Source organism: Oncorhynchus nerka, linkage group LG16 (genome assembly GCF_034236695.1).
Source record: "Oncorhynchus nerka isolate Pitt River linkage group LG16, Oner_Uvic_2.0, whole genome shotgun sequence".
Taxonomy (NCBI): domain Eukaryota; kingdom Metazoa; phylum Chordata; class Actinopteri; order Salmoniformes; family Salmonidae; genus Oncorhynchus; species Oncorhynchus nerka.
This window is the reverse complement of record NC_088411.1, coordinates 6,172,363-6,184,693: the sequence shown is the minus strand read 5'-3', so window position 1 is coordinate 6,184,693 and position 12,331 is coordinate 6,172,363. Positions and strand designations below refer to the sequence as shown.

The 12,331-nt window shown below is 42.6% G+C and overlaps 1 protein-coding gene across 1 annotated transcript; it reads right to left on the bottom strand.

The window, feature by feature from the left end:
- Nucleotides 1-701: 701 nt before the first annotated feature.
- On the bottom strand, nucleotides 702-4,562 carry LOC115143944 (neurogenic differentiation factor 2-like). Its single transcript, XM_029684424.2, has 2 exons — nucleotides 4,421-4,562; nucleotides 702-2,062 (listed from the first exon to the last, which is right to left on the bottom strand). Exon 2 carries the CDS (start codon nucleotides 2,053-2,055, stop codon nucleotides 1,000-1,002), a length of 1,056 nt encoding a protein of 351 aa, XP_029540284.1. The 5' UTR covers nucleotides 2,056-2,062; nucleotides 4,421-4,562; the 3' UTR covers nucleotides 702-999.
- Between the last annotated feature and the right edge of the window lie 7,769 nt (nucleotides 4,563-12,331).

Genomic DNA, 12,331 nt, shown 5'->3' with positions numbered 1-12,331 from the left:
GGATAAGTACTTTTAAAAAAATAGTGACGTTTCCGTTGATGGCACACGAGTGGAAGAACTGTCCATGGTCCTGGCTCTGGTTGGCGACAGCTAGTGCTCGCGTCTTTTTTTGCTGGCATGAGAGAGATCACATTTGTAAAATGATACACGCACTAGCGCCATTTACTCAGGAGCGCACTGCTGGTTCCAAAACCCCTCTTTTGAACAGGGTTATTCAAGGCATCCCTTATGTCTACAACGTTTAAAAAACGAACTGATAGCAGATTATGGGTTCTTAAATTAAATGTAAGGTTCCCTTAACCTTAATTATCCTAATGGATCCTACAGGAATCTAAAGGTTGATTACTTTAAATTACCCCGAAGGATTTTCCAGGAAACGTTTATTTTTTAGGGTGTACAGTATACTAGGCTATAGACCTATTCCTAAAACGCCCATTAAGCTTTTGGTCAGTTTAATGATGAATTGTCTTTCGTTTCAATATTGGATTTGGAAACGAACCTAATGCAGAAAGTGGTTCTTGTCACTTAGATAGTTATGTACTCAAATAATGTATTTGTGATTCCATGGTGGAGCTCTTGCCCTTCAGCATACAGTGAGATTGACTCAATTTCTCAAGTCAGAAATAATTTATTTGTTCAACCACCTCATGTCAGATAATTATAAAATATTGTTTTATTTTTTGTTTTATAAGATGTTTCGTTCATGTAACACATTTTATTTTGAGTGCACTCGCATTATGCATACACGGCGACATTTGATTGGAAATATTGATTTCTGACATACCTTCAAATGTGCATAACGACAATTCAGGAACGACATCAATAAAACAGAGAACCAACATTGAGAATATTGGTATTTCTCTCTCAATTCCTGCCACCCCACCTTCCGTTTTCTAAAAACCTCATCCAGTGTCAAAATGAATAGGCTATTATAGCCTAACGTTACGATTTTTAGTTGGGTATTTAGGGGTCCGGTGGGTTGTTAGGGTTTTGGTGAATTCAGTTGTGGTAAAGGACGTTAAGTTCCTCGTACACGGGCGTCTTGTCATGGTGTAATAAGTGCATGTCATGAAATGGCGGCGGCACGTTTTCAGAGTGCGCGGAACCGCTGCGCGCTCCCGATGTGCCGAACGCTAGTCCGTGGACAGCAGTGGCGCGCGAAGCAGACAGTCCAGAGTAGTGCATAGCATAGTGATAGTTCATGTCTGTGTCCGGCGACCCACACTCCTGTTGACTCACGGAAAAGTTGCCGTTGACGCACACAGGCGAGCTGTGATGGCCCCCATAGTCTGGGCTGTCGTACTCTGGGGAGATTGCCCCTGGGTAGACCGCGTCGCCGTAGCCGTAGTTATGGGTCCTCATATGCCGACTGGAGCCGGGTTGGCACTGAGGGCTGGACAGACGGGGACACTGGTAGGAGTAAGGGTGCACGGAGAAAGAGGAGTTGGGGACATGGAACCGGGCCCCGTCAGGACACTGCTCTGTCAATAAGTTCCGAGAGTTGAGCTGCAGACAACCAGCTACTAGATTTGTGGTGGGCTGGGACAGGCCCTTGCACAGTGTCTGCACGTAGGATACTACATCTGGCCTTTTCCCATTGCGCAAGATCTCCCCGAGCGCCCAAATGTAATTCTTGGCCAGTCTCAGCGTCTCTATCTTTGAGAGCTTTTGCGTTTTGGAATAACAGGGGACTACTTTGCGCAAATTGTCCAGCGCAGAGTTCAAATCGTGCATACGCGTTCTCTCTCGTGCGTTGGCTTTTTGACGCCGCACCTTGGAGCGCTCAATTCGTGCTGGCGTCATCTTGCGTTTCTTTGGCCCGGGCTTTTCCCCCTCGTTCTCATCACCACAGTCCTCATCGTCGACGTCATCCCCAGCCATCTCGGATTGATCCCGGCTGCTTCCCTCTCTGGCGTCGCCGTCATCCAAGTCGTCGTCTTGCACGGGACCCATGTCTTCCTCCTTGGTTTTGGAGTCCTCGCCCTCGCTGTTCTCCACCCAACCCGAGAGCTTCTGGACATCCGGCAGAACCTCGCTGAATAGCCTTGTCAACATGGTGGCACTGGAAAACACATCACAAGACAGATGAGAACTAGAAGCAGTTTCAGACAGTGCATGGTCTTGGTGATAGGCAATGTCTTATCCAAAATGAGATGTATACCTATGTGTGCACTTCAGCCAAGTTCCATAGGCCTCTAATATAATAGGCTAATGTTCCTATAAGAACTTTAGACATCGTGTTAATTCATGAGTCTAAAATTACTTTGATTAGGCTATTCGTCAAAATAACAGGCTATTATTAAATATATGTTTTATCTTAGTAGGGGGTTGCTACAGAGGGGCGACAGACGGGACCAACTAAGCGCTTCCCTCAATTCTCCGTGCACGTGCCTTGGCGTGCAGTCTCACAGCAGGTTTTTCGGTGCTGGCCCTATGGGCTGGCTGATCATAAGGTCCCATGGGGCACGTTGTGCGGCGGGTAGACACCCCCCCCCCCCCCCCCCCCCCCACACACACACACACACACACCATTTCTGGCCACATTCCAACACAGGCATAATAAATTGTGGACTAATTTTAGAATATACCCTACCCATAAATTAATATACCCTACCCATAAATTTCTGATAATATTCACAATTTTACTTCGTTAGTTGCATCGAATAATAACCGATTCTACGCATGTGTGAATGGCCTAAATGGTTATGCCAATTTGACATGACAGATTTGCTGTAAAATAGCCTTAGCTTTCTTTTCCTCCCTTTCCCCTTCAACAATTAGCAGGCTGCCACAGCAGAACTAAGTCTTCAGTCTATATTTTTGTAGGTTATCTGGATTTGGAAAAAGAGGATAAAATCATCCCTGGACAACTATGTTTACAGTAACATGCTGACCAGAACGCTCTCCCGCGTGCGTCATCATGCGCATGTTGATTGTGTCCTTCTACACCAGACACGATTAGGACACACAGGTTTAAATATCAAAACGAACTCTGAACAAACTATATTCATTTGGGGACAGGTCAAGAAGCAAACATTTATGGAAATTTAGCTCGCTATCTTGCTGTTGCTAGCTAATTTGTCCTGGGATATAAACATTAGGTTGTTATTTTACCTGAAATGCACAAGGTCCTCTACTCCGACAATTAATCCACAGATAAAAGGGTAAACCGAGTTTGTTTCTAGTAATCTCTCCTCCTTCAGGCTTCTTTATTGGACGTTTCCTGGGGCCCAGAGTTTTTCCTGATCTGGTAGCTTACCTAACCAACTTTGGACCCTAGTTGAGACATTTGATTTACTTCCATATAAAACAGCTACTCCCGGTGTTATAGCCTACCAACGTTTTCAGTCACAATTACCACATGTAATGATTTGCATGATATTGTTCAAAATTAACCCTGGTTTGTTGTAATGTTGGCCTACTGTAGCTTACTTTAATATTGTATGACAGGGTTAATCTTTCATTTCGGATAGGCTAACGTTACTTAATGACATGCTGTTATAGCAAGTCTGTATTTGGTCTTGAAGCTCAAATGTAATGCGTGTAGCCTACAGACAAGAATATAAAACCAATAATTGTCTGCTTGTGAATTGTTGCATTATTCAAGAGTTGTATATGGTTCGGTTGCAATATACAATAGTTTAATATGTTTATAAGAAACGTTTGTCATTGAATAGTTTGTGCTTACTGGCTAGTGGTATTTACTGTCATATTCATGGTTAATTTGAGCTACTGACCAAGAATGTCGCGTTGCCAGCCACAACGAAGGTAAGGCAAGGATGTAATGTGAATTGAAAAGTAGAATTCTCTTCCGCTACCACTCACTCTCCTTCATATCTTGTAGGGCCATAATGCTCTGACACACAGACACATTTACCGTATCCCATGTGCTGCTTAGTATGATTTCCTTTTGATTTGATTTTAGGTTCTGTCCCTTAAATGGCTCCATTTCAAACGGAGATACGATTTCAGGGACTTTTAAAATAAAGTCCCAACCCTCTCTCAAAGGAAACGACAAAGCTCCATCGATAAGCCTCCGATATGAATAGAATAATGCATGTACATTTTTAGTGGACCTATAATGCATGTCAAATTGATAGTTAAAGGCTTTCTTATTAAATGTAGTTGTCCGCGCTGTGCATGGAATCAACCCCTTCCCGTGTTCGCGATACATGATAGCGCGGATAAAGAGCGTGGAGCAGGATTAAATTATGTCTTTGACTCTGTCACTCTTGATATGCGATAAAACAACGAGGGTTGAACAATATCATTTCATTCATGCGCAAGATACGCTGTAGCCTAGTTTCTCTAAAGAGCAATCTTGTGAAATAACACATGTTCCATTCAACCTTTGTATAAATTCTCTCGTTGGTGTTAGTTCCATAATTCGTTGAGGGCCACCCAAAAAATGTAAACCTACCGCCGTCTTGGAGCTGGGTGAGAGGCGAAAGCACGTTTGTTTAGACCATCTCCGGGTGGCCAGTCCAAGTCCACACCGCTCCTGCATGGACACTTCAATTGGTGCGGCTGAAGTCAAGCTCGCTGCTTTTTCGCTGTGCTATCCCTACCCCAACTACGCAGATACAGTAGTGCGGTATACTCTACCAGGGCTGGGTGGGTTACATACAAGCTATGATGCAAGGCCATATGGCTGACACATCATTGGCAAGAGTCATGACATGAGCGCGGGTGATTGACATGCGCCCGCATTCACAGAGAGTGCCTTCTGGAGGGAAGAGGGACTCGCCATCTGTCACAGCCAGCCAGTAAGAGAGAGAAAGAGAGTAACAAAAACGGAGAGAGAATGAAATGTTCTCGTTTGATGTCGTTTTTATGACAAATTTCACTCCTATCAGAGCATAGGCCTAACAATGGACACCCATTTATGAATCTATTTAGGCCTAGCTAGGTCATTCCTACTGTCTGGTGCTTTTTGGACCTCTTAACTTTTGAAAAATAAAGTATGTTTTTTGTTTTTGTATTCTAGCAGAAAAAGGACACATTTGATTTCCCGAAAAACAGTCAAGCTCAGGTGCATTTTCCAACCTGTTAGTGTATACTTCTAACAGGGTGGACATTTGGAGCCTAAACTAGCCATAGCGCTTGTGAGTGAGCCAGATTGAGCTAGAATAATGGGGACCACTTGAACAGGATTTTAACTTCTCTATCAAACATATTTGACCATTTAGTAATTGGGTTCATTTTCTTCATAATTTAGCTTAACAGGGTGGAAATGTATGAGTGGAGCACACAGACTACCACGAAACATTGTCAAATAGATACAACTGAGACTGAGTGTATATATTTATGTTGCTTTGTACCGTTGTTTTCCCACCAAAGAAATTGTGACACTTCCTGAATGTGGTGTCGTTGCAGGACGGTGTTGTTTTCTTAAAGGAGAATTACAACAAAAGACATTGGTGGAAAGTTATTTCAGGGGCACACAGAACATCTAAAATAAAATAATAATAATAAATACAATAATTGTGAAAAACATGTCCATGAGAGAATTTTAACTAGGACTATAAAATAATGGAGACAGATTTTAAATATTGTATTATGTTATGGCTTATATTATATTTCTCATGGAAGTTGATGAATAACATCTGGGGGACATGGCAAAAACACCTACATCCAGTGAATTGTTTTTTTGAAAATGTATTGACTTCCCTTTCAATATCCATATTTTTGTGTTTTTTTAAGGATACCTGACCTTATAATTAAAGCCTAATTTGCTATTTAACACTAAATAAGTGATATTTCCCGAGGACAGAAAATTCACATCACTATAGGAATGACCCAGCTATATATTTAGGCTATATTAATATAGATGTTATAAACTACATTACCAAAAGAATGTGGACATCGAACATCTCATTCCAAAATCATTCAAATGAATATGGGTTGGTCCCCCCGTTGCTGCTATAACAGCCTCCACTCTTCTGGGAAGTCTATATACTAGATGTTGCAACAATGCTGCTTGCTTCCATTTAGGCACAAGAGCATTAGTGAGGTCAGGCACTGATGCTGGGCGATTAGGCCTGGCTCACAGTCGGCGTTCCAATTCATCCCAAAGTTGTTCGATGAGGTTGGGGTCAGGGCTCTGTGCAGGCCAGTCAAGTTCTTTCACATCGATCTCAACAAACCAAATAAACAAATTTCTGTGTGGACTTCGCTTTGTGCACGGGGCATTGTCATGCTGAAATGGCCTTCCCCAAATTGTTGCCACAAAGTTGGAAGCACAGAATCATCTAGAATGTCATTGTATGCTGTAGCATTAAGATTTACCGTCACTGGAACTAAGGGGCTTAGCAAGAACCATAAATACAGCCCCAGACCATTATTCCTCCTCCACCAAACTGTACAGTTGGCACTATGCATTGGGGCAGGTAGCGTTCTCCTGGCATCCGCCAAACCCATATTAGTTCTTCGGAATGCCAGAAGGTGAAGCATAACTCCACATAGCCTTGGATAGCCATAGTCTCTGATCCACCTCTATGCAGACGACACCATTCTGTATACTTCTGGCCCTTCTTTGGACACTTAACAACAACCCTCCAGGTAAGCTTCAATGCCATACAACTCTCCTTCCGTGGCCTCCAATTGCTCTTAAATACAAGTAAAACTAAATGCATGCTCTTCAACCGATCGCTGCCTGCACCTGCCCGCCTGTCCAACATCACTACTCTGGACGGCTCTGACTTAGAATACGTGGACAACTACAAATACCTAGGTGTCTGGTTAGACTGTAAACTCTCCTTCCAGACCCACATCAAACATATTTAATCCAAAGTTAAATCTAGAATTCGCTTCCTATTTTACAACAAAGCATCCTTCACTCATGCTGCCAAACATACCCTCGTAAAACTGAACAACCTACCGATCCTCGACTTCGGCGATGTCATTTACAAAATAGCCTCCAATACCCTACCCAACAAATTGGATGCAGTCTATCACAGTGCAATCCGTTTTGTCACCAAAGCCCCATATACTACCCACCATTGCGACCTGTACGCTCTCGTTGGCTGGCCCTCGCTTCATACTCGTCGCCAAACCCACTGGCTCCATGTCATCTACAAGACCCTGCTAGGTAAAGTCCCCCCTTATCTCAGCTCGCTGGTCACCATAGCATCACCCACCTGTAGCACACGCTCCAGCAGGTAAATCTCTCTGGTCACCCCCAAAACCGATTCTTTCTTTGGCCGCCTCTCCTTCCAGTTCTCTGCTGCCAATGACTGGAACGAACTACAAAAATCTCTGAAACTGGAAACACTTATCTCCCTCACTAGCTTTAAGCACCAACTGTCAAAGCAGCTCACAGATTACTGCACCTGTACATAGCCCACCTATAATTTAGCCCAAACAACTACCTCTTTCCCTACTGTATTTATTTTATTTATCTCCTTTGCACCCCATTATTTTTATTTCTACTTTGCACATTCTTCCACTGCAAATCTACCATTCCAGTGTTTTACTTGCTATATTGTATTTACTTTGCCACCATGGCCTTTTTCTTGCCTTTACCTCCCTTATCTCACCTCACTTGCTCACATCGTATTTAGACTTGTTTCTACTGTATTATTGACTGTATGTTTGTTTTACTCCATGTGTAACTCTGTGTCGTTGTATGTGTCGTACTGCTTTGCTTTATCTTGGCCAGGTCGCAATTGTAAATGAGAACTTGTTCTCAACTTGCCTACCTGGTTAAATAAAGGTGAAATAAATAAAATAAATAAATAATGCGTTTCCACTGCTCCAGAGTCCAATGGAGGCGAGCTTTACACCACGCCAGCCGAGACCATGGAAACCCATTTCACGAAGCTCCCGACGAACAGTTATTGTGCTGACATTGCTTCCAGAAGCAGTTTGGAACTCGGAAGTGAGTGTTGCATTCGAGGACAGATTATTTTTTACTCACTACGAGCTTCAGCACACAGCAGTTCCGTTCAGTGAGATTGTGTGGCCTACCACTTCATGGCTGAGCCGTTGTTGTTCCTAGACGTTTCCATTTCAAAATAACAGCACTTATAGTTGACCGAATTTGACGAACTGACTTGTTGGAAAGGTGGCATCCTATGATGGTGCCACGTTAAAAATCACTGAGCTCTTCAGTAAGGCTATTCGGCTACTGCCAATGTTTATCTATGGAGATTACATGGCTGATTTTACACAGTTGTCAGCAACGGGTGTGGCTGAAATAGCCAAATCCACTAATTTGAAGGGGTGTCCACATACTTTTGTATATATAGTGTATATCACTTTCTTGCAATTAGAGAAAATACATAATCAATGTGAATTCCACACCAAACCACAAAGCTAACCACAAAGACCGCCAAGGTAAATTTGGCTAAATGAGTCATTTGAACAGAGATAATCAGGGCTGTGCTCTGAGAGAGCCTCCTAGCTTAGAGATGCCCACATGCCTGGCAGTGCTAGTGGGCAGGATACTGATGGGTGGCGGGACAGTGTGGAATCAGAGGGGCAAAAGAAGAGATAGAGAGGCACATGTTAAGGAATATGTATTGCGAATAAGCTTCAATAGCCACATTCTTAATACTCGTCCAAACCCTACATTTCGGCAGGATATCCATCTGGAAATGGGGAGACCCAGGTGCCCAATATGTGCCAGCATGCATATGGGTCGTGAGTTTCATGTCATTGAATATAATTGTCACAAGCTGAATAAAATTATATTTTGGTTGTTAATTTTATTTATATAAAACTTTATTTGATTAGGCAAGTCAATTAAGAACAATTTTTTTATTTCAATGACAGCCTACCTAGGAACAGTGGGTTAACTGCTTTGTTCAGGGGCAGAACAACAGATTTTTACCTTGTCAGCTCGGGGGGTTCGATCTAGCAACCTTACAGCCACTAGGCTACCTATCGCCCTATATTTAGTTTAGAAAATAAGTATTTGGAAATTGACAAGTGATTAAAATATGCATTTGTTTAAGATATTAAGACCTATATTGGCGCATTCGTCCGTTGCCATGGATTTGCATAATGCATTTTTGCATCCAACCAATCTGTGACCGTCTAGGCGTCAGATCTCGCCAACTAGCTAGCTAAAAAGAGATCTGGGGCCTTGTACCTGCTGGTACACATTTCTGTAGCCTAATACAAGCTTGTGTTCATCATGGTAGAAACAATTTGCTTAAATCATTAGTAAACTATATTGAAAAGCAATATACTTTGCACATGTTCGACTTGGGAAAGCAGTTAGCGATTGCCCTTACTGATTAAGATTTTACGCACAGGAGGGGGGGCCCAGACTATGCTTCGCACCCATGGGGGTGAAAGCTAAGCTCTGCCCCTGGACTGAATGCAACAATAGCTGTATTCCTTTCAATTGTATAATATTAGCTGGACCATATGGTAATAGCCATGGCCTATATACCTTTGATGATAGCATGATACAGAGCATGAGACAGAAGAAGCGTCAGTGCAGGACACTCAGGTATGCTTATATTGATTGACATTAAACCTTTTCAAAGGAAATAATAAGAATGACAAAACTATCTGGCCTAAAGCAATTGACAGTCTCAGATACAGGGTTTCAGGTCCACAACACTGCTGGTTTTCAATCTTCTCCTCTATTCTGGGACTAATACAGGGCTAAATGGGGAAACCTGGGCTGCGTTCAGTACATTTTTACGTTCTCGAACCTTTAATTGAATGGAAACGGTGCTTTACTGAACGACCAGTTGAAAAACAGGGAGGGGGTTGGGTTGTGGAACGCTGTCAGCCTACTGCCCTTTAAATATGTCACTCTTTGCTTCAAGAAACACCTCGCACACCCACCAAACGGTGGCAAACGTACCTCAAAATCTGTTCAATAACTTTTTGGGGAAACGTGTTGTTCAGTACAAACCGCTCTGCAACTTAGCAAACGTTCAAGCGACCGGAACGCACCTTAGGTGAGTGGGCTCTCCCAGCCAATCAATGACATTCAATCGATGAAGAAAACCAGCAGTACTGCAGACCACAAGGCTCGCACGCAAAAAAGGAAGAGAAAAACCTGTGCACAGCAGTGTGTCTAGATCCAGTTGCTGGTTTTGGCATTATTATGAAATTATATTTGCTATACATTACAGGCTAGATGGAAGCATTTTAGATAGCCTTTAATTTAAGGTACTAGCATTAACAAAGTTGTGGGTTCAACTCCCACCCAGGCTATTTCTGCTGGTTGTTGTTGCGGGGGAAAAGTGGCTGCCCAAAAGCGGATTACTCTGCGGCTGCCGGCTATAGGATACTCTTTCTTGGAATAGATACTTTATTGTGCATTTGAGGAACATAAATGTGACTTCTGCCTAACTCATACACACATGGAATGGCAAAGGGTCAGCCATGGAGCACAGTGCCACAGGATGGAGAGCAGTTTTATAGGGCTTAAGTGTCTTGCTCCAGGCCACGACAGCAGGTACCTGGGATCAGAGACCAGCAGCCATCAGGTTCCCACAGTTCCGTTTTTATGCCCTGCCCGGGCTCGAAACAGCAACATTCCATCTACCAATCTGCCTTCTGAACCTCTTGGCAAGTGGTTCTCAATCTTTTCATTTTCCAAGGTCCTTCTAAAATGCTTTCAGAAAATCTGGGGACCTCATAAGTCAGAGATAACATGTATATGCTAATTGTGATTGATATTCATTGTCAACACTCAAAATATGAAAATTAACATTGTTTTAAATATTTTAATTCCTGATAAACAGTACTCTCCTATTAAATGTAAGATATTTTGTCCTTACTGCAGCTATTTTCTGTTTGTATGTTTTCTTCCTAAAAGCTCTGAGACCCTCCTGGGTTCCTAGCCCCCCTGGTTGAGATATGTTGTCCTATGTGCCCTTACACCGTATGGCTGTTTCTGTTCCCTCATAAGTGGTTGAAGTTGGTTAAATACATTAAAGTGTGTTTTACAAAGTGGAATGTGCCAGTGAGTCTACCAATCAGCACCTTTGAGCACTACTCTGTATGATGCATGGCTGACATCTAGTGGTCGTGAATAGGTACTGTAGTAGTATGCCTACACCTAAATCATTTCGTGTCTCTTTTTTTCAACTGCAATAAGACTGTTTGATACGACCACCATTGGCAATTTTAGCGTATAAATCTTGGTGGGGCAAACTCCACCAATGTTTTTTTAGATGCATGCACTCGTTCCTTGTTCCTCGTTCCAATGTTCTCACAGCCAGATAGGAGACATGCTGGACATTCCGTACCCTTGCCTCCTCGGTCTCCTTCACCCTAACATGGCACTCCAGGAATTCAAGCGCATGTTCGCTTCCACAATTGGAGCATTTCACTTCATCTGGCATATGATACTCTTCCCTCCTGCACACACTTGACACAAGACCAAATATTTTATAATTATGACACTGAAGGGGCTTGTGCACAACAGCTCTTACAGGGTATCTCATGAATCCTAACTTTATATGAGACGGGAGAGACTCTTCATCAAAGAACAGTAGCATGGATGCAGTAAAATTATTTTCTCCATCCACCATACAGGTCAGTCTGGATACCACTACATCTATGTCTTTAGTTATGTCCTCTGCCTTTACAGTACTTATTGTGCCACCCCAGAAATAACCCCCTTTATAGGCGCCCCGCTACAAAAATCCATACAGGAAACATTCCACTTCGATATCTTTTTTAGTCTTAACACACACTTCTTCTCCTCTGCAGAAGCACAGGAAATCTATATAAGACCACTTCTTGTGACTCTCACCGATTTCACACTTCCCTCCAACACATTCCAGATTTTCCTCGAGACGTTAAATGGATTTCCCAGGTAGCATTAATCCAAAAACAACTACAAAGCCAACTAAAAATGAATCTAGTGGTTTCCTATTTTCCACCACAGCTTTTACTTCTCTTGTTTCACTTTTTCTTTGACACTGTCACACACTCATTCTCACTCTCTGTGTTATTATCTTCACCTGACTCACTAGCAGTTTGAAGATGACGGTAGGTGAACATGCTTTGACTTGAAGTTTGCGTGGGCAGAGCCTTGGAGTGCGTCCAAGCGCCCTGATTGGTTGGAATTGAGATAGGCGATTGACAGGTCTGAAGGTCAGGTTACGAGGGTCTGCCTTTATTTATTTTTTAGACAAATCATTATTTAAATATGTAATCCCACTTTCATTCATTTACATTTTCTTAATTAAAAAAAAAATGTATTTCTTCCTTAAATATGATAATGAGGGTTGTCAAGCAAACGTATGTGGGTGGTATCTAACACACCATTGTTTGATCAATGTTAAGGCACGTTGCTCAATTTAATTTGCCTGGGCTGCATTCAGTAAGACAGAACTTGTTCAACGTTTAATTA